The sequence below is a fragment of the Canis lupus genome, chromosome 7 (genome assembly GCF_011100685.1).
Source record: "Canis lupus familiaris isolate Mischka breed German Shepherd chromosome 7, alternate assembly UU_Cfam_GSD_1.0, whole genome shotgun sequence".
NCBI lineage: Eukaryota > Metazoa > Chordata > Mammalia > Carnivora > Canidae > Canis > Canis lupus.
In genome coordinates, this window is record NC_049228.1 from 58,136,766 (window position 1) to 58,158,064 (window position 21,299).

The 21,299-nt window shown below is 34.4% G+C and overlaps 1 protein-coding gene across 1 annotated transcript in view; it reads right to left on the reverse strand.

The window, feature by feature from the left end:
- Nucleotides 1–649: 649 nt before the first annotated feature.
- DSG1 (desmoglein 1) overlaps nt 650–21,299 on the reverse strand; it is a 32,923-nt gene continuing 12,273 nt past the window's right edge. Inside the window, 12 exon segments of the mRNA NM_001002939.1 lie at nt 650–3,191; nt 3,219–4,004; nt 6,529–6,737; nt 8,768–8,840; nt 9,172–9,305; nt 10,729–11,064; nt 12,715–12,854; nt 13,912–14,171; nt 16,279–16,464; nt 16,771–16,905; nt 18,653–18,819; nt 21,148–21,292. Coding sequence (NP_001002939.1) covers nt 2,970–3,191; nt 3,219–4,004; nt 6,529–6,737; nt 8,768–8,840; nt 9,172–9,305; nt 10,729–11,064; nt 12,715–12,854; nt 13,912–14,171; nt 16,279–16,464; nt 16,771–16,905; nt 18,653–18,819; nt 21,148–21,292 — 2,793 coding nt within the window. The 3' untranslated portion in view covers nt 650–2,969.

Here is a 21,299-nt window from a genome sequence, read left to right on the forward strand (position 1 = left end):
TGTAATTTTTGAAGCTATATGATTAAAATTGTCAGGAAATTACATTGAATGGAGATTATAAGGGTAAAACTATGTGGCAGTGTAGAACAGATGTCCAGATGAAGCCCTAAATATATCCCCAGGCGATAACTTTTCTGTAAATTTGTAGTGCATATAGTTACATTTGGCAATATACATACAGACTAATAATATGTAGCAGACAAATCTGGAACTAAATGTTAAAATTAGCTCAGGATGGTAATTTGGTTGATATCAAATTATGCAATATTTATGACACACTAATTTTTGACCCTAAGGACCATATCTTTAGGAAGTCAGACCCTAAGGACCATCACTTTATTTCAAACTCTATACACAGAACATTTAAACTACTATTTTTTCCTCTCCCTTTTATTAAGAGCATGTTGATCTGAGATTCAGCCTCCAATATAGATTTGAATTATAACATTTACTTGTAAAATAATTTCCATATCTTAGGTCTGTAGAATGACCTAAGGTCTGTGAGTTGGAGTAAAGGATCTACAGAGGAGAATTGATTTATGCCCACAGGTTGTTTATTGAAAAAATGACATGCCTTTAAAGGATTGTTAGAACTGTATCTTAAAAAGATAATTTTAAAATTTAAGAATAAAGAGTTAGAACATCAGTGTGTAATCCTGACAAAAAATTTATTTGAAAGTATCTTCCTAGAAAAATTGACAACTAATACTGTCATTTTTTATATCTTCCATGGTTTTTTACTAATGGATCTTCATAACAACAGTTATTAAAGATGGTCACTCTGGCATTTGTTAGACAATCTAAAAAACTTTTTTGGAAGATATCCAGAGTCTTTAAAAAACACTTCTGATGAGAAATCAAAGTGACACAGAAGCTACTTTTGGTCAGATACCATTCCCTTGAATTAATTAACTAGTAATTATTTTTATTCCTTCAAACTCCTGGATCCAGCATAATCAAGCATATTTCAATAAATACATCTTGACTTTATTTCTGGAAAGATTATCCATCATTAATGGAAGCTCCCCCCTCCCCAAATGGGAGAAAGAAATAAAAGAGTCCCTGTAAATGACTTTATTTACACCTCTGCATTTTGACATGCTACAGACTATCAAAATTTCACATAGACTACAGATGTAAAATAAGATGTATATTGTGGCTTTGAAAATATTGACATCATCTACTATAACATAGAGCAAAATAGCTCTGATAAAATAGTTCACTCCTTAGCTCCCTTTGAAAAGTGTTGGAAGTTGACTATTCTTGGATTTTGTAATACCTTGGGAAATTTGAGTAATCAACAGGGAATAGTCCTTGAACAATTTTGTCATATCTAGTTTCACTTTAGTGAGCTCATATCAACACTGAATTTAGAAATGAGAAAAAAAATTCTCTATCTTGCCATAGCAAGTTTATCCCTGTCTAAGAATGCTTTGGTTCTATTTAGAGATTTTTTAAACCAGGTATTACTATATAGCAAACACACAGAAATGGCTTATCATAAATAGTATATTGCTAAATTTTGAAGCTAGAAAAATATATCATACTATATAATTTGGGAACTATCTATAAATTGGAATATTATATAAGCCAAGAGTTTTATCAACAAATTAAATAAGGAATATAAGATTTATTCTAGTGAGAAAATTTAGTTAGGGAGTGAGATAGAGTAAGGATATGGGATTGTCTAGTACAATTTCACATAAGTTAACACAATATCATCAACTCTGTTAAAAGGTTTTGGTTGACCTCTTTAAAATAGCAGCAGAGTGTTGTTTTTAAAAGTACTAAACTCAATTAAAACTAATAGTACAGCATTACTTTACAGAACTAACTTTTCCCATTAAACATTTTACATGTTCTAAAAACTTTTTTTAGATCCCCTTAAAAAAATCCCCCCAAAGCTTAACCATACTGCAGAGTTTTTTCACAGCTCAGCTTAAGTAAATTATTTTAACTTAAGAGATGTATAATAGAGAGCTGGATGTAGGTGAATAACACTTACTAAACACACATCTGAAAATACAAAGTGGTATCCATCTGCTTCCTTGGAAGGTAATTTACCATTAGGGATGACAACCATGTCAGGTGTTACTTGCTTCAGTCAGAGAAGTATACTTGGCAAGCTTTCTGCCTTTAGGTAAGAGCCACAGTGATAAGAAGAACGAGTGTGATATTCTGCAACCTCACATCTACCACAAAACACAAACTAGAATCAGAAAACTCCTGGACTCCATGTGAATTTTAGCTGAGGCCCCATCTCAAGATTCAGGTTCAGACATTTCCAGTTTTCCCCAAATGAATCTCCCCTATTGCCATTCCCTTGTGGAAATTTCCTCCCAGGAAATTGTTCCTCATTTGAGGTTTATTTTATCTAGTGCAATTATTAAGGTAGGAGTGCTTGATGGCTTGTGAACTGGATTGTGTAGCCAGATTTTGTTTTCTTTAATGGTTCATCATGGTCTGAATACATGGTTGGATTTTTATTCCTATTATCTGTGAAACTGACCAGGTGCTTAGCACATATTTCAAATTCTTCCTACATATGTGAGCTCATGTTACATGTTTAGTCCTTTTTTAATATTGCCTGAGCTACATGGCAAATCAAAACAGAGTAAGGAGAGTTGTGCTGATAGCCATCTTAAGGCCAGTGGTTTTGCATGACTGAGTTTAATTTATTCCCTGTGCTGGAGATATATGACAGGCCACACAGAAGCAAAGAAGACCCTGTCTCAAGTTTTACTTCACTGTCATGATTCCATAAGTATTAATATAAGAAAAAAGTTTACAAATGCTAGGGAGAGCTCTTGCCCAATAGCACTGTTTCCATCTTTCTCATTGTGGTTTCTGACCTTGTTCCACAGTTTTTTAGCACCTACCTGCACATCATCAAACACATCATTAGTTTTTTGGTGGTGGGAATGGAATCTAAATCACCATTACTGAGAACAAATGTACTGGGATCCTGGCTACTTAGTATATTGTACTGTACTGTACTTTGTGATTCGGCTTCGGGCAGTACTAGGGGAGGCAGATCCAAGGGTCTGGCTAAAGTGATGGTCAGAGGAGCTCCTCACATGACCGATGGTGGCTGTGCCCCCCATGCTGCTACTCAGGCCACCACCTCCTCCCAGGCTGTTCAGCCCAATGCCACCACCACTTACTCCCATTGCACTGCCAACTAGGCCACTGCCTCCACTTATCCCAGCTGGGCCACTAATACCACTTATGCCAGAGCCAGAAACAACCCTCTCTGTCACAATCACATTTTGGGCATTTGATAACTCAGGGTGTATACTTAGATTGCCCATCATGCCAGAAGCTGGTCGGATTACTCTTTCTGTCACTACCACATTTGATGATTCTCTGGGATCAGGCATAGTCAAAGAGGTGGGTAGACTTGAGCTTGGTGCTATTACCCTTTCTGTCACTATAACATTTGACCCATCTCTCAAGTCAGGCATCTCTAACATTCCATGCAAATCAGTGCCAGAGATTGGGCCAACAACCCTCTCTGTCACCACTACGTTTGATGCATGTCGATTATCATGAACATGGACAGTGGGCTTCAGAGTGCCAGAGGTGGTGTAAGACTCGGTCACAGTGACATTACCATAGCCCAGAGGATCAGGAATAGGCATAGGATGTTGTACACCAGGTCCTGAGGGGTAGGTATTCTCAGAAATGACTGTGGTAGTACCGAAATGTGGGGAGATGGGTGGGTGTCCACCAATGATGGGCTCTGTTCCCTGCTGAGGGCAAATCGGTTCAGTGCTCTCAGGTGGCCAAGAGGGATCAGGTTCAACTTCTTTTCCCAGGCTGATATCTGCCAACTTCTTAAATTTAGGCCCCAGTGTGTCCAAAAAGCTGTCACCCAAATCTTCTCCAATGAAGCTACAACAACCCACGGAGCCAGCAGGAGAACCTACACCTTCAATATCATAAATGAGCAAACAGTCATTGGATGGACGTCCTTCATCTTCATCTGCATAAGCATATGCTTTCTAGATTTGTAGAGGAAAGAGAAAAATGAAATTATGGATACATATTTAACAATAATAGAAGTCTTTATCATTCTTTTTGCTTCTGGGGCATTATCAAAGAAGAATATATAGGACAAAATTCTAACCTCTACTAGAGATGTATTAAAATCATCATATAATTTCTTGAAAGAATTTGGTTGGATATTATTTTAACTGTAATCCTGTTAATACATTTTGATTTTTAAAATTTATTTAAATGGACTTCCCTCATCATAGTGCACTTTGGATACAAAAGTACATGCAAAAAAAATCACATGAATTATTTTGTAACCAAATTGGAAGGAGATACCTAGAAGCACTGAACATTAAGTACACTCAATTGTGTGTGTGTATGGGAGGTTCTATTCTTTTCTTTCTTTTTCTCTTTCTTTCTTCCCCTCTTTCTTCCTTCCTTCCTTCCTTCCTTCCTTCCTTCCTTCCTTCCTTCCTTCCTTCCTTCCTTTCTTTCTTTCTTTCTTTCTTTCTTTCTTTCTTTCTTTCTTTCTTTCTTCTTTTTCTTTCTTTCTCTTTCTTTTTTTGTTTGTATATAAAAGGTAGCTCATAGTTGATTCGGGCTCATTCAGTATTGCACTCTCCTTTCTCCAGCGGAGTGAATTTGATGGTTCTGTGAAGATTTACTTCAAGATGGCTTTTCCAGCAAAACAACAGAACATGTCTTTGCCATTTTGGGATTCAAAACTGAAGATTTTTTAAAATAGGATCTTCTTCAATTCAAAGCTAAAGCCCAGAGACGTGCACTTTTTTCTGTAAGATTTATTTATGAATTTGAGAGATAGAGATAGAGAGAGATAGAGATGGAGATGGAGATAGATAGAGATAGAGATAGAGAGAGAGAGAGAGAGATAGAGATAGAGATAGAGATAGAGATGATAGAGATAGAGATAGAATCTCAAGCAGATTCTCCACTGAGCACAGAGCCTGACTTGGGGCTCCATCTCACAACCTGGAGATCACGACCTGACCTGAAACCAAGAGTTGGATGCTCAACAAGCTGCGCCACCGAGGTGTCCCAAACATGTGCACTTTTATCTCATTTCTGTCCTTCATAATATTGGATTGCAAACTTTCAGGTTAAGTATCGGAAATATCTGTATTAGCAAACCAAGTCATTTCACTATTTCATTCAAAAATATTTTTGAATCTGTACTGTATGCCAGACACTTTATTAGGAAATTGGCAATGTAGGGGTGAAGAAATACATTTGAAGTCTCTCTCTCACAGGGCTTATATTTTAGTAGGATGAGACAGACAATACATAAACATATTTGTTAGGAGGTGGTATGCACAGAGTGAAGAGATAGGGTGATAGAGTGGCCAAGGGCAGCATTTCGTAAAGTGATGTTTGAGTAGCGGTTGGAATAAAGCAGTGGGTGGAATAAAGCAGATAGAGTGTCCTGGGCAGAAGGAGTTGCAAGGTGCAAAAGTTTTGAGGAAGAATTGTACTTTTCATGAAAATAACATTCACTTGTAGGGACATGGATAGGAAGTATTCCTGTGGATTTCAACAAGTCTCCTATTATTATCTCCCATTATTTGAAAGGCTTTCATTAGTATTTTATTTCAAGATAATCAGCCTCCCTTTAAACCAATGGGAGAGTTAAAGAAGATATTTTAGACTTGGATGTAGAAGAATATAAATCTATCAGAGACTGCTTCAGGGATAGAAAATTCCTGAAAGCTTAAGTATCATATAGTGCATATCCACAGACAATTCTGTCTCCTGAGGGTGGCAAAATTAATTCTTACCAGTTCTTAGAATATTCTGGAAGTGTGCTATGGCTCTTGAACCCATGCTTACTGAATGTTTACTATGTGCCTGGAGCTGAGCTAGGTACTGGCAACATGTAGAGAACATATGGACAAGATGCTAAAAACCATGATAGACATAGAAACATATTTTAGCAATGATAAAGTTCTATAAAGACTATACACAGAGCACTACAGAAATACAGATAAAGAAACATCTATTCTATTTTGAATGTGAGGGTTAACAGCAAAACTCCAGAGGCAGTAATATTTGATTGAGCCTTAAAAGATGAGTAGGAGTTTATGAAAGAGGTGATGGTTAAAAGCATTGCAGGAGAGACACAGCATAGGCAAAGGCATGGAGGGGAATAGACCAGTGTGAATAAGGCAAGGACACTTGGTATGTGGAGTTGGTGGTGAGGAGGAATTGGAGGTGAGAGAAGGGGTCATTTTATGAATAATCTTGTCATGTTAAGGAGTTTGGACCTCATGCCTTGGGTAAATAGAGCTAGGTGCCATTGGCTATTTTCAAGTAGAGGATTAAAGTGGTTAGTTCAGAATTATAGAAATTTTATCCAGCAGCTGTATGACTGTCAGGCAGAGACTAGAGGCTGGGAACCTGCGAAAGCCGTGTTGAGGAATAATGGTAGCCTAGAGTAGAGCCGGGGGCACAGGATGGAGAGGAAGACACAGTGCTAGAAACCTTACCTGGAAAAAAAAAAAAAAAAAGAAACCTTACCTGACAGAAGTAGCTTTCCATGAAGTTCATATTCAGACCTCCTTCTCTACATTCTCTCATAGAATTTCTTCTTAATGTTCCAGAATATTCTTGACATATTTCAGGTACTCCTGACGTTTTAACTCCTTCTGTTAGTTCAAATCCTGTTGTTCTTTCTCCTCCTCCCAGATCTTGCATTTCTCTGCCACCATACTCATTTGTGTAAACCCCTAAAAGTGTTGATAAAATTAAGTTTTCTTTTTCTGGTATATTATAGACCAAAAATAACTTTCTATAATGTAAGTTTCCTCATTGAAGTAAAATCTAGACAATAAGTAAAGGGCTATAAATGCAATATTGAGTTCAAAATAATATTATTAATCAGTTTGTTAATTTGTTAATTGTTTGATGTTAATTATTTGTTGCTAATTATATGTCATGCTGGAAGAGGGAGGGCTGCATAGAGGTTATAAGAACCTATGCTTTAGAGAGTTTGATTTCAAATTGAGGGAGTTTGGGGGGGATACCCAAATTCTAAAAGCTGAATAGTATAAGAATACCCCAACACATTAGGAGTACAGGGCATCCAGAAGAAGACCCAAGAACCACTGGCTTTCAGAGGAGTAGTCATGGCTGTGGTGAGGGGAAGGTTTGCATGGAGAATCTTGGGTTTTCACTTAGATGTGATGGGTGAATAGAAACCTGTTACCATGTTCAAGCTAAGTTAGTCAAAATGATGGCTCAGACTATGGAAGAGCCATAGATAGGGAAAGTGTTGAGACTGGGGTATGTGCCCCATGGCTTTAATATGTTAAAAATCTTGATTTTTAGGGACAGTGTATTTTTCATCCTTTAATGACTCTGGTGCCTCTAACTGTGCTTTGTTCCAGATTTGTGTAAAGGCTTTTAGATGTAATGAAGGGATAAATGCATAAATAAATCCTGATGGATACGATGATTTGACAAGTCTTGAGAATGGATTGGATGTTAAAGAATAGGGAGATAGAAAAGTCAAGTGGCTGCTGCTTCTGAGGTAAGAGGAGCTGATGTCATTACCAAAAATGGAGACATCAGGAGGAGAAATAGGTTTAGAGGCCACTGTGTCTAGTCTTTGAATAAAGTGCAATTCTACAAGTTCTGGGCATTCCTACACCTCTTCTATTTTAAAGAGTTGCAAGTAGGAAAGTAATGATGACAAGTTTTAAAAAGACCCAGAGAAAAGGAAGAGAATATCTATTTTTGTTTACTCTGAGAAAAGGCAAGATGGTACAACAGTTTTCAAAGATAATAAAAAGTTTAAAAGAATTTTTTTATTAGCATGGTAGCTGTCCTCTTGCTATGACATTCTAATCATTCCCTCACTTCTGCCTGCAAACTGGTCTAGACCCCTGTTTTAAGGCCTTTTGTATTTAAAAGTCTTGGTTAACTATGTGCAAGGAGAGACTCCAGCACCTGCACACAGCCTCAGCTGAGAACTTGGAAAGATTCTGATAGTGTTTCATACACTTACTTTCAATTTAAGAAACCAGACAAATCGTTTTATGTCAACTTTATGCACATGCTGAGAATGGATGCAGTTTTTTTCTTTGTCATGATAGCAGCTGAGGTCAGAGTGTGTTTGAATGCAGATTTTTTTTTAAATGAATACAATTTAGTAATGTAAATGTTTTTCTCTTCCTTATGATTTTCTTAATAACAATTTATTTTTTCTGGTTTACTTTATTGTAAGAATACAGTATATAATACATATAAAACATAGAAAATGTGTGTTAATCAACTGTTTATGTTAACAGTAAGACTTCTGGTAGTTAAGTAATAGTTAAGTTTTGGGGAAATCAAAAGTTAATACTTGTGTTTTTGACTGCACAGGGATCGGCATCCCTAACACCTATGCTGTTCAAGGGTCAACTGTATTTTTTTTGGTAAATAATGTTTGCTCTATTAGACAGAAAACCTGGACCAAAATTGACTTGTAATTAATTCTTCTCTCCTACTTATATAGGTCCTACTAGAGTCATTTCCTGAGTACTCTCTGATGATTGAGGAAGACTTTAAAAATTCAACATATAAGAATAATAATTACTGTAGGTTTTCCCTTACCATTTAATTTGTAAATTAGTCATCTAAAAATGAATGATAGAAACAATTTTAAAGACAAATAAGATAATTGAGAAATAGTAAGGTAAAGACAGAATGGAATTCCTTCATCATTTGAGCTGTTAAAATTAAACAAAAAACAAACAAAAAGCAAACTTCTTACCGGATGTGTCAATGCATTCAATTAGATTTGCATTATCAGATGGTATTGGTGGTACACAGACCGTGGTCGCATCCTAAAAGACAAGAAACATATCCCCACTTGTAGTCATTCTTTTCTTTCTATCCTTATATATTGGGTTTGTTCTCAAAGTACCCCAGATTCTAAAATAACATTATTTATAAAACTTCTGAAATCCATTTAAAACCTGCACCTCATTTAGAAAGTCTTTCCTGGTTACTTCCATCTAATTCAGATGGACCTTTGACTTCTCTTCATTTTTCACATTGGCTATCCCAGAATGAAGAATAAGATAGGCTGTGAGCAATCGCCAACATCTTGGTTCATGTACATGAAGCTGAGTTTTGGGGACCACCAAAGCCATTTCTTACAAATTAGCCACTTACTGTGGGAAGTGGCTGTGGTCCTTCTACTGCCCATGAGTGAATTGCTCCATCTGAACATTCAGGGACAGGCTCAAAGCCAGCTCCTGCACCAGGAGCACCTCCACAGTCACAGCACATCAACAAAAATGGGACCACTGTTGGTGAAAGGAAATGAATATTGGAATTAGGAACTTCTGTTAAAAACTTCACATTAAAAAAATAACTTGCTTTTGTATGATTAAATTTGAAACCCTAATATAACTGCATTTGACTTTAAAATTATTATGAAAGTTTCGATAAGCAAACTGAGTCATGGTCAGATATCAGAATCATTGTAAGCTTCAGTATATTAGACTACAATCAATTTTCATTTGTTATATAGTATTCAACTCACAAATAGTATTATACTATTAAAACAGATGAGACTTTTTGCTGTCATTACTCAGGAAAATGTTAGAGTCAAAAAAGAGAGCTGCACAAAACAGGCAGTATGTTTGAGTCTTTACGGTTCCTCTTCCATGTCTTCACTTTTTTTTCTTTCATCCATGCCTGCCTTTGTAATTTCAGCAGTAAAATCTTACTCATGCTTCAAGTAATTATTCCCTCTATTATTTTCCTCTACATGGCTTTTTTTTTTCTTGAAAGCATGCTTGCACAAATAGAGAATATTACACTGCCAAATGATGTCTTTCTGTTAACCTAGTTGGATTTTCTTGTTCATCTAAATATATGTCTAGCACAGAGCCTTTTATATGATAGAATCTTGATAAATGATTTGGAATGAATGGACAGATGAAGGAAAGGATGTGTACATAGAAAATACAACAAAGGAAGGAAAGAAACAAGAAGGAAGTGAGGTAGAGGGGAAAGAACATAGAAAAGATAGCAATAAGGAACGGATTGTAAGAGAGGGGAAAAGGAAAGAAAGGAGAAAGAGAATCCTATGTATTTTGCTTTCTTGAAAATTTACTAGGGCTAGAGAAAGCTTTGAATCTAGAGGTATTTGACCCTAAATATATAATTTTTAAATATTTTTTAAACTATGCTACCCAAAGGCAATCAACAATAAACTCAAAGTGAAAGTCATATATTACTTGCAGTAGAGATAATCAACACCTGGGTAATTAAATTACTTTTATAAAGTACTTAATTTTAAAATTTTAAAATGCTGCTTAATAGTTAATAGGGCTAAAAAATTGAAATTGGGGAATTATCTCTTCTCGTGTATTTTATGTTACATTCTGCAAGTTTGCTTTCTCTATGTAGCCTTTTCTGATTGTTTGGATCATTTATGATTGTCTTCTTTACCTAAATAGCAATCTGAACCCTGCCTGTGATAGCACTCTCCCATTGCACTGAGATTGAATGCAAAGAAGTTTTTATCCTCCACTGCACTATAAGGGGTCAAGCAGTTTGATTTTTTCATCTTACAGACCCACCAGCAAATAGGCATTTCTTAATAAGTGCACAAAATAAGAATTTATAAAGTATTCTTTATCATAGGATCAGAAAGCTTATCTCCTCCCCATAATTTCAGGGAGAGGGACACATATGAATAGGATTGTTAAAAGTACTTACATCCTAGGACTAAGAATCCCATGATGAGTAGTCCGATGCCAGCAGGACCAAAATGGACATTATCTGACAGATTATTACTACCTAATTCCTGATGGTTGTTGTTGCTCTGTGTCTGGGTTTCACCGTCTTCATAGTCAGTGGAAGTTTTGCCACCTGTGTTTGTAGTGGTATCACCTTCGCTAGGATTTTCTCTGCCACCTCCACCTGTACCTCCACTGCTATCTCCAGTAGAACTTCCACTGTTTTGTGAACTGGTAACTTTTTCAGAATCTTTTTCCCACCCAGAACCTTGAAGGTCAATATTAATTGTTCCAGTACAAGTTCTTTGAAGAGCATCTGCAACAAGATTCAAAATGGAAGATATATTTAATACATTTAGTATAATAATCATTGAATAAGATAAAACCATTTTTTGAGTTAATAACTTATGTCAACATCTTTATTCCCATGAATTCAGTAACTTCACAAATCATCCCTTACTTGTGACTCAGTTTTTAAATCAAACCATGATGAATATTCGTGCTCCTGAAAGATTGTCCCATATGTTGAGAAATATAAACAGTAAATGCCATGTCATGTATGTGCTGTCATTCACCTTAGATAAATAAATCAGTCATAGTCCACATACTACTTAAATGAATGGAAGCTACTTGTATTTGTATTTTACGTGCAGTAGTTAATTGCTTTATTCTCTCCTAAATTACCTTGACAGAGATTTATTCATCACATTGGCACTATCTGCTTTCCATAGGATTTGAATATGTGATAATCTCTGATTAGGAATTGCTCAGTGCAGAAAACCCACAATACTGAAAGTTCAAGGTGTGATTTTTTTTTTTTCTCCTTCAGTGATAAGATTTCCAAAATCTAGCATCCACTGTATAGGAAAGCTTCTTCCCCAACACGTTCTATTAGGTTAGAAATCTTTCATAACTCTGAGATTCTGGCTGTACATTGGTGATTATAATAATTCTTACTACAGTGTAGGAATGATGCTGATGGAACATTATCCTTTTCTATAACCCACTTACAATTATTTATATGTAGTTATGTCTTAAGCAATTTTTTAAAATTCCATGATAAGCCTTTTTTCCTGCTATCTTCTTTTAACTTTATAAATAGGATATAACATTGTATAAACTTAAGGTATACAGTGTGTCATTCTGATATATACTTATACATTGCAGTATGATTTCCACCATAGTATTAGCTAACATCTCCATCACCTCACATGACTACTATTTCTTTTTTGTGGTGAGAACATTTAAGATCTATTATTTTAGGAACTTTTAAGTATATAGCAATTGCATTGTCATTAATGATCACAAGGCAAAGCTCTGCATTAGATCCATAGAACTTATTCGTCTTGTAACTGGAAGTTTGTACTTTTTGACCAACATCTCTCCCCTTTCCCATCCCTTTGGTGACCAGCTTAATTTTAATTTTGTTGGTTTGGAAACATAATACAAACATGCTACTTTGCATGAAGTTTTACATCAACTTTCCAAAAATAATGTAAAGTTAACTTTGCTTCTGGACTAATTATTTGCAAGTAATTTAAGAATACAATTTTAAAAAATCATTTATTGACATTAGTAAGAACTAACATTGAATACTAGCATTCTTCTAAGTGCTTTACATGTAATAGCTTATTTGGGATCTCTAAATCCATGTTAGTGTCCCATTTTACAGAAGAAAAGACTGAAGAATAAATGGGTTAAATGACTTCTCCAAAATCCCATAGCCACTAAGTGATGGTACAAGATACCAATCCAGTCTCACTCTAGAGCTCATGAACTTGGCCACTGAGTTATGTTGTCTCTCATATCATTAAAAATTTGATTATATAATACCCAGTATGATTTGTTGTGTTGTTGTTGTTGTTTTTGGGAAAGGGTTATTTCAAAATACAACAATTAAAACTTTAATTTCTGAATGTATATATAATTTCCTCTAGACAGGAAAAAAGTTAAATTGATTTCTTACCATCTATAGATAGAATTGTTCCTTGGTATTTTCCATTAAGCATTTCATATTGTTCCATGGTAACTTTATTTCTCAAAGTAATTACGCCTGTTTTTGAGTCAACATTTAGTAGGTTAGCTGGATTATTTCCCATTACATATCTGTATTTGACGAAACAGTACGAATTAATGTCAGCTTTCTAAAAGAGGCAGATTTTGATTATAAATGGCATGTTTCAAGTCAGTGGTTATAACCTCTGCATAACATTTGCAATTATTAGAGACTTTTTTTTTTTCAGGGTAGTGCCTTCTGTTTGAAGACATTCAGAAATAGAAAAGGTTTAAATTTAAGAAAAATGAATTGTTAGCAGTCATTTCTGATGGAACTACCTCACGCCCATTTGGATGTCAGAATAATCTTTGCTTCTTACAGTCTTATTTTCATTTGGTTTTGGTAGCATTAGAACTATCCTGGAAGACCCAGATCCTGGGACCTCTTGGGCTCCTTCTAACTCTCTTACCAAAAAAGTTACTTCTCCATCAGCTTGTGCTTCATTATCTCCCTATTTTCACTCACCCTTCCCATATATATGATGACTTTATAGGACTTCTTTTGAATTTCCTCATTTGCATATTTGTTAAACATTGGTTAAATAACCCTGTCTTAAGCACTGTGCTAAACTCAAAGACTGGATAGAACTTTGGGAGGATCAGAGTGGGGTGGGGAAGGTAGGATGATCTACCCTCAGTGAACTCACATCTGTGGAATACAAGATAGTTTATCAATATTAAATGCCACTAAAGTGAAGAGAGTAACTGAAATGAGCTAACTAAATCTAATTGATTTCAATCTGGACCCATTTGCAATAGGAAAATCAGTCCATAAAATCTTCTAGGGGAATAACCATGATATATGGTAATCAGCTAAATGACCAATAAAATACATAAATACAGAAATGTCAAACTTTCAAGATCCAATATTTTCCACATTTTGCATCTTTACATTTTTTGCATTTTACTTTTTGCACAATTTTTATATTTTCCTAAGGTAAAAGCTGTGAATTAAATAATAGTTCACTAGTTAGTACTTTTTATGATTGAATGATGGTTTCAAAAATAATGAAAAATATTTTAATTCAGATACTTAAAATTTCTAAAAAGAACATACATACTTAAGTTCAATATATGTTAAAAATTATTTGGAAAATGTTGGTCTTACCTAACAGTTGTTGAAGCTAGACCTGTGTCCAGGTCAGTAGCTACAAAGTCTCCCACTTTATAATTCTGTCCCATGTCACTCCTTACTACATATGTCTTTGAACCTGGACGAAACACTGAACCTTCAATTACATTTAACACAGTCACAGAGATTGCAGTTGCTGTGACTTTATATTGAGACATAATTGAATGGTGAAAGTCAGCTTTATTTCTGACACCGAGACTAAGTTGCAGATTCTGCACAGCTTCATAATCTAGGGGCTAGAAAATACAGAGTGAGATAGTTTCACTATAAGAAAAAAACATTCTGGAAGAAAGACAGATCCTTTGATAATAGGCCAGAAAACTTTTACATCCCTTTGTTTAATTAAATATAAATACATACAAATATACACTCTATTCTGTCTTTATCTTTAATGCAATATAAACACATGAAAATATAGGAAGAAAAAAATCCAACTGCCCTAGATCTTTTGTCAAAAAAGTTGAAAGTACATGACATGAGTTATAATTATCCATCAAACAAATTTAAAAACTCAAAATAATATAGATGGTCAAATCCATGCATTTTGTAGCACAAAGACAGTTTAAGTTAGCTTCTGTCATTTCATTTTTTCTCACAAATAGCTCCATTTATTACAAAGTATGGGCCAAATATCTAGTAGGTTCAATCACGTGACTGGTTTTCTCCATAAAGAACTATTTAGAAGAAATTTTACTTTTGTAAGTGTGACTTCTCTCAATAAGCCCAGTAATAAATAGAACAAAGTATAAATATAATAAAAATACTTATTTTCTTCAATATATTCTGGAAAAAAATATTTCAAGTAGCCATTTTCATTATGAAAGTCGGTGTCAATATCCACTACTTATGAAATTCACAGACAACTATGCATTATGCCTGTAAGCCCCAAATATATTTTTTCTAAATTTCACTTGAGAGTAATTTAGATGACTGTCAATTCACAAACTCTGTACTTAGTAAAATTTTCAATCTTTAACGTTGTCTATAAAATCATGTTCACATATACGTTACATACATACATACATATAACAAAGGAATTAACATATAATGTCATGCCTGGGAGAAAAATCAACATTATTCCCATTTTACAGATAGAGATATTGAGGATAACTAGACTAATTTTTTAAAGTAATATAGTAGTTCAGGGTGAAATAGATTAGGACTGTTTCTCCAGCATGGTATCATAGAGTAGTAGAGAAAATATGAACTTAATAGCTAGAGAAATCTATGTTTGAATGTCAACTGTACCACTTACTAGCTATCAGAACTTGAGTGGGTTACATACTCTCTCTCAACTTCAGTGTATTTATCTGCAATATGGGCATATCCTAATTTGCAGGGATGCTGTGAGGAAAAAACTAAGGTATCCGCACCCTGCCTCAGTAAATGGAAGCTATAGGCATGATGACACTTTATGAAGACATAAGATAAATGATCACACATTCTTCTGGGAACAAAATCCCTTTGAAGTCTATTTCCCAGGACTATTATGAAGGAAGGAAATAGTTTAGAAAGGAATACATTTTACCATAAAGAATACATATTGCCTGTATCATACACAATCCATGCATAGCTATTGCAGATTTAAAAAATAGACTCCACAAGTCTTGTAGCACAGGCTGAAACTTTCACTATTAGCTCTGTAGAAGTCACATTTTACCCCCCAACTCTTAGAGGAAATTCAATGATCCACTCATGAGGTGGATCCTTAATGTAGGGAACGTAGGAGAATTCTGTTGACTTGGACCAAATCTTTGTCACTTAGACCAAATCTCTAGTATATTTATATACATAATAAGCCCTGATTAGGAGCTACAGGAAGAATGGAATGTGATAATCCTACTATTACAGTAATTTAATTTTAATTTTATATAAACACCTCATTTAACATTTAGAGAACTAAACAACTTTTAATTTACATGATGAATATTCTCAGTGCATGATAACTAATGTACAATGCTGACAAAGACATATTTTTTAAGGTCATGTGAAATCTGCTTAAAAAGTATTATTTAAACATCTAAAACAAAATCTTAAGGATTGATTATACTTTGTTGTAAGCATAAAATAAGATTCATTTTCAGAAATGCTCTAAGTTTATATGATCTTTGAAAGAGTAGTATACTAATAGAAGAGAGTTTCAAGTTCAAATTTAATGCCAGTTTTTATAAAGTGATATAAACGGAAAAACTGCTAAAAAAGCTCTATAATCATATATCATTTTAAAACTGTAATTTTTATTCTTTCACCCCCTCAATTTTGTGACATGTTAACATTTTATTTTAAGACTATCATTTTGAAAAAGATCAAGAAAACAAAATATTTAGGATAATTATACCATACCTTAATAACCTTTAAAATTCCCACATTTGTCCTTTCATTCATTTCTATGTCAAACCAACCTCCCTCATTTCCGGAGATAAAGAAAATTACTGCCATCCAATTAGCTGAGAACTCCTCATCCAAATCGATTACTCTAATCTCGACCAAATTTTGAGATAGAGCATTTTCTTCAATTCTAACCATATGCTGAAACAAGAAGTAAAAAAAATCTTAACAACTGTGTGAGTGAGAGAAGAACTATTCTGGACTTACAAAGAAAGTTTACAGTCATTCATTACTTAGAAATGAGATCTGTGTTTATAGGCTCATGCTTCATTGTCCAAATACATATATTTTTCCTATGTAATATATAAACAAGCATAAGACAAAACACGTGTCTGCATTTGGGTTGTATGTCACTAAAAATAACATGCACCTCTGTAAATAGAATTGTTTGAACAAATTTTAGAATGTAATGAATTAAAGTTATTAATTTCAAGGACAAATACTTACAGAAGACGGTTCCATGTATGGGATGTTATCATTAACGTCGAGGATTTTAATGTTGCACTCACACTCTGCTGACATACCATCTGCCCCACCATCTCGGTCTGAGCCTCTCACAGCAAGGGAATACTGGCTATATTGCTAAAAGCACACATTACAAAAAATGTCATAGTTGATCCAGACAGTCCGTATTTTGTCTCATGCAAAATTCTTTTAAAATGTTGGCTCAACATTTACACAAATTTATGATTGAGATAGGGGTAACACAGAATGTTGAAAATCCACATATCTCACATGAATCAAATATCACAAACAGTTGCCACTTCTATTTCCAGCAATGCTTATCCAGCATCATTTAAAAGAAAACACATTTAAAGGCCTCATGTCCAGAGGTTGAAAAAAGTTTATAAAGGGTAAAGTGGACCAAAATGCTTAGGAGGAGAGAGATTAGGTTTATCAAGAATTTATGACATGAAAATTCCATGCTGTAAATAATCAGCCCTGAAATGTACAAGAAAATAAAGAGATAACAAATGGTTTGCATTTCTGGGAGGCAGGATGGTGGGCTGAAGCAGTGGAGTCATTGATAATTCTATCTTCTTGATTCTACTCAATGGTGCTTAAGTTTTTAGAAGTCAGCAAAAGCAGAGAAGCCTTTCACACACACGTGTATACACACATCCTTATTCAAAATTGTGGATATAATTTTAGAAGATTCTTTGTTAGGGACATCTTGAGGTCTCTCCATGGACTCTAGGTTCAAAATGTCTGCTTTGGTGGCTTGCTAGTGACTACAGAGTTCCTTTCATTTTTAGATCTCTTCACTACTAAAACTCTTGTATGAAAGGAATCCCACTGGCCCCTTTAAGGAAGTTTGAGAGAGAAAAAGTAAATAGTAAATTTCTTCTAGTGGTTATTTTTGAACAAGTGAAAAAGAAGATAGAGGTAACTTAGAAACTGATAGGATTTGGATCATTAAGAAGTGTGAAAATCATCTGATTTATTATAAACCTAGGGGTCATTAACAGTGTTCACAGTCATTAACAGTCTCTGTTCATGAGATTGAACAGATCTCATTCAAAATAACTATAATAATTAAAATAAATTTTAATTATCAATTCAAAAATAAAACTTCATTTATATCTCTAAAATACAGATCAGGTAAATCCTATCAGTATTTTAAAAATGATAAAAAAATTGATACTTTTGTATTAAATAATGGGACCATATGGTATTAATAGAAACCATGCTGATTCTAACTTGCTAACTATCACTAATTATATTATTTGTAAGTGAAAAGATTTGTCTGAATGTTACTCAATTGCTATCCATCATTTTGATTAATTTCCAAAAATAATCTGGGCTGTCAGTAGGTGAGATATAGGAAGGAAAAAGAAGAGTTCTGTTGGCTCATATTCAGATGAGCTTAGGATATTCTGGGTTAAAGAAAGATAAATAAATTTCTTAGCCTGTAAGAATGCTTGGAGCTTCTACCATGTTCATGCATTGCGACCTACCAAGATGGGGGACATAATAGCAATTGTTTCTTAAATTTATTTCATTATAGATCACACTTTTAAAAGAAGAGTACAGCTGTGCCTCCGCCTTATGTATATTCTTGTGTACTTTCAGAATATAGTTTTCTTAAATTGAGAGAAATATCAAGTAGGATTGAATGAGAAATAACAGTTTAAAATGTATTTAAGTATTTCACTATGAAATATATTAATGTATTTCATTTGGAAGATATTTCTTATATCATTACCATTATATGAAAAGGTTATATAATTTAAAAATTAAACATATTGTCTTCTTTTTCTTTCTTAGGTACTCTTGCTTTTAGAATTACTTCCTTTGAAACTAACCATTCAAAGAAAAACAATATTACCTCTCTGTCTAGAAAATTATTCATTGTACGAATTTCTCCAGTGTTTCTGTTGATAATAAACATTGGTGAATCAGAAGGTTCTTGTCTTATGATCTTGAAGGCTATTTTTGAGTTCAAGTTATTTGGTTCATCTGCATCAGTAGCATTGAGTCTCATCACCAGAGTATCTAGAAATCAAGAAAAATTGGTTGCAAATGGACAGTTTGCATTTTCATTATAATATAGTACATTGCTTTTTTAACAAGGTGTTAGGGTTGGTTGGTCTGTACAATGTATGCACTACCATTTTTTTAAAGATTTTATTTATTTATTCATGAGAGACACACAGAGAGAGGCAGTAACACAGGCAGAGGGAGAAGTAGGCTCTATGCAGGGAGCCCGATGTGGCACTCGATTCCAGGACTCTGGGATCATGACCTGAGCTGAAGGCAGACGCTTAACTGTGGAGCCACCCAGGTGTCCCGCACTACCATTTTCCTTTCTACTTCTCCAACATATCATTAATTTAACTCCTTTCTATACCTTTGCCTTGACAAAAAGATCACATTTTACCAGGAATTTACACATTACTGATAGTTAGAAAATAAAGAAATGTTTTACTCTGATTTTCCTTCTCTCATTTTAGTGTAATCCTTTTCTTTTTAATTTAAATTCAATTAGTCGACATAAAGTACACAGTTAGTTACAGATGTAGTGTTCAATGATTTATCAGCGTTCAGTGATTTATCGAGTATAATATCATTTTATTTCACTACAATCTAATGGTGATATTAAAGTCAGACCAACTCTCTCAACTAAAGACTCTCAACTCTCTATGATTTTGGCTTCAGTTTCCACTCTATAAATGGGGATGATAATAGTACTGTCCTCACTGAATTCATGAAAGAGTTGAACTTTCTCCCTCTCATTCTCTCTCTCAATCTCTGTGTGTGTTTATGTAATTCATTTCAGCATTCTTTTAAAATATTTTCAGTAAGCAATTAATTATGATACATGCATACAAAAAATCCAATGCAGCTATTAAAAGTAATGAAGACATCTTCATTTCCTAATATGGAAAAATGTTAAAAATATTTTTAAACAAAAATTTACATTATGTATTAATATGTAAAATATGTTCCCAGTTGTTTCCAAAAGCATGTTTATATAAGCATAAAACATATATATCTAAGTAACTAATGATAGTGCTTGCCTCAAGAATGGTACCATGGAAAACAATGAATTGATTTCTATTCAATTTTTTACTTACCATATTCTGTAAATTTTTACAACACTTTTAGGATGGTATTTTAGAATGGATACCTATTCAAAAATAGGTATAGTATTTTAATGAATAAAAGTAAAATGTCAGGATTTTGGGAATTTATAAGAAATATACCACTCAGGTTAAGAGTAACTATGATAACTTGAAGTTTTGAATTCATATGAGAATCATCTCTGCTATTTTTAATATATTTAGGACATTCTTTACTGGTATGCTAGGCAATTGATTTTCTCAAGTGGCTGAATATTTACAGTTAAGATGTTGCCATTTACAGTAATCCATAAGGAGGACATTGTACCTTTAGATCACCAAAGCTCGTTCAGGTAAATGCTCTATCTAGTTTATAGGTTTTCTGGTACCCCTCAATTAACCCCACTTCAAACAATAGTTTTCAATATGCATGGTGGGCCGAACAGGATTAAGTTTCTAGTCTATTTCAAATACATAAAATCAGTAACTTGAGTAAAAAGTAAGCAAGACCTGTATTTATTTCATCTTATATAAAAAGGGAAAATGATGCTTGTTTAGTGTTTATCTTGAAGATTTTGGTCAAAAGCTAGATCATCTGGAAATGATTTCTACTAATGACTTTAAAATAGGTTTAAAAAAAAAAGGTTGGGGGGGGTGCCTGGGTGGCTCAGTCAGTTGGGCATCTGGTCTGGCTCTTGATTTTTGCCAGGTCATGATCTCTTGGGTTCTGGGATCGAGCCACATATAGGGTTCTACACTCAGTGGGAGTCTGCTTGAAAATTCTCTGCCTTTGCCTCTCTTCTCACTGTCACTCGTGCTCTCGGGCTCTTTCTCTCTCTCTCAAATGAATAATAATAATAAAAAAGGCAGTATGAACAGAAATGGTTGAAATTGCCCTTCAGAGCAGCCAGATTAGGAGGCTAAATCTCCTCCCAGTGCCCCTGCCACCACTGTACAAAGTATTTTGGGATTTCTCCTTAGGAATCTAAAAAAAAGCTGATGTATGAGTTACATGAAAAAACCCTTCTTATTTCTTTGTAGTTGCTCCTTGGGTATGCCAAACTGGAGCTGCTGCCACAGTTGAAGGGAAAGCTGTTATGGAGACTGAGAATGACTTTCTGTTCTGGATGGTTTTCTGTACTTAGTCTCTTACATTCATGATGAAGTAGTACCTTCTTAGTTTGGTATCTCATTGCCTGGCTGTGAAGAGTGATCTGGAAGTCAACGTATTCTTGTTTACTTAATAAAATGGATTACTTACTTGCATTAGAATTTTCTTCTATTTGTCCTACGAAAGTAGACATAGAAAATACTGGAGGATTGTCATTTATATCCAGAACCCTGACTCTGAGCTCAAGAGGCCTCTCTAAATCTTGACCCAGTGAATTCAGAGCCCGGCAATAGATCTAGGAG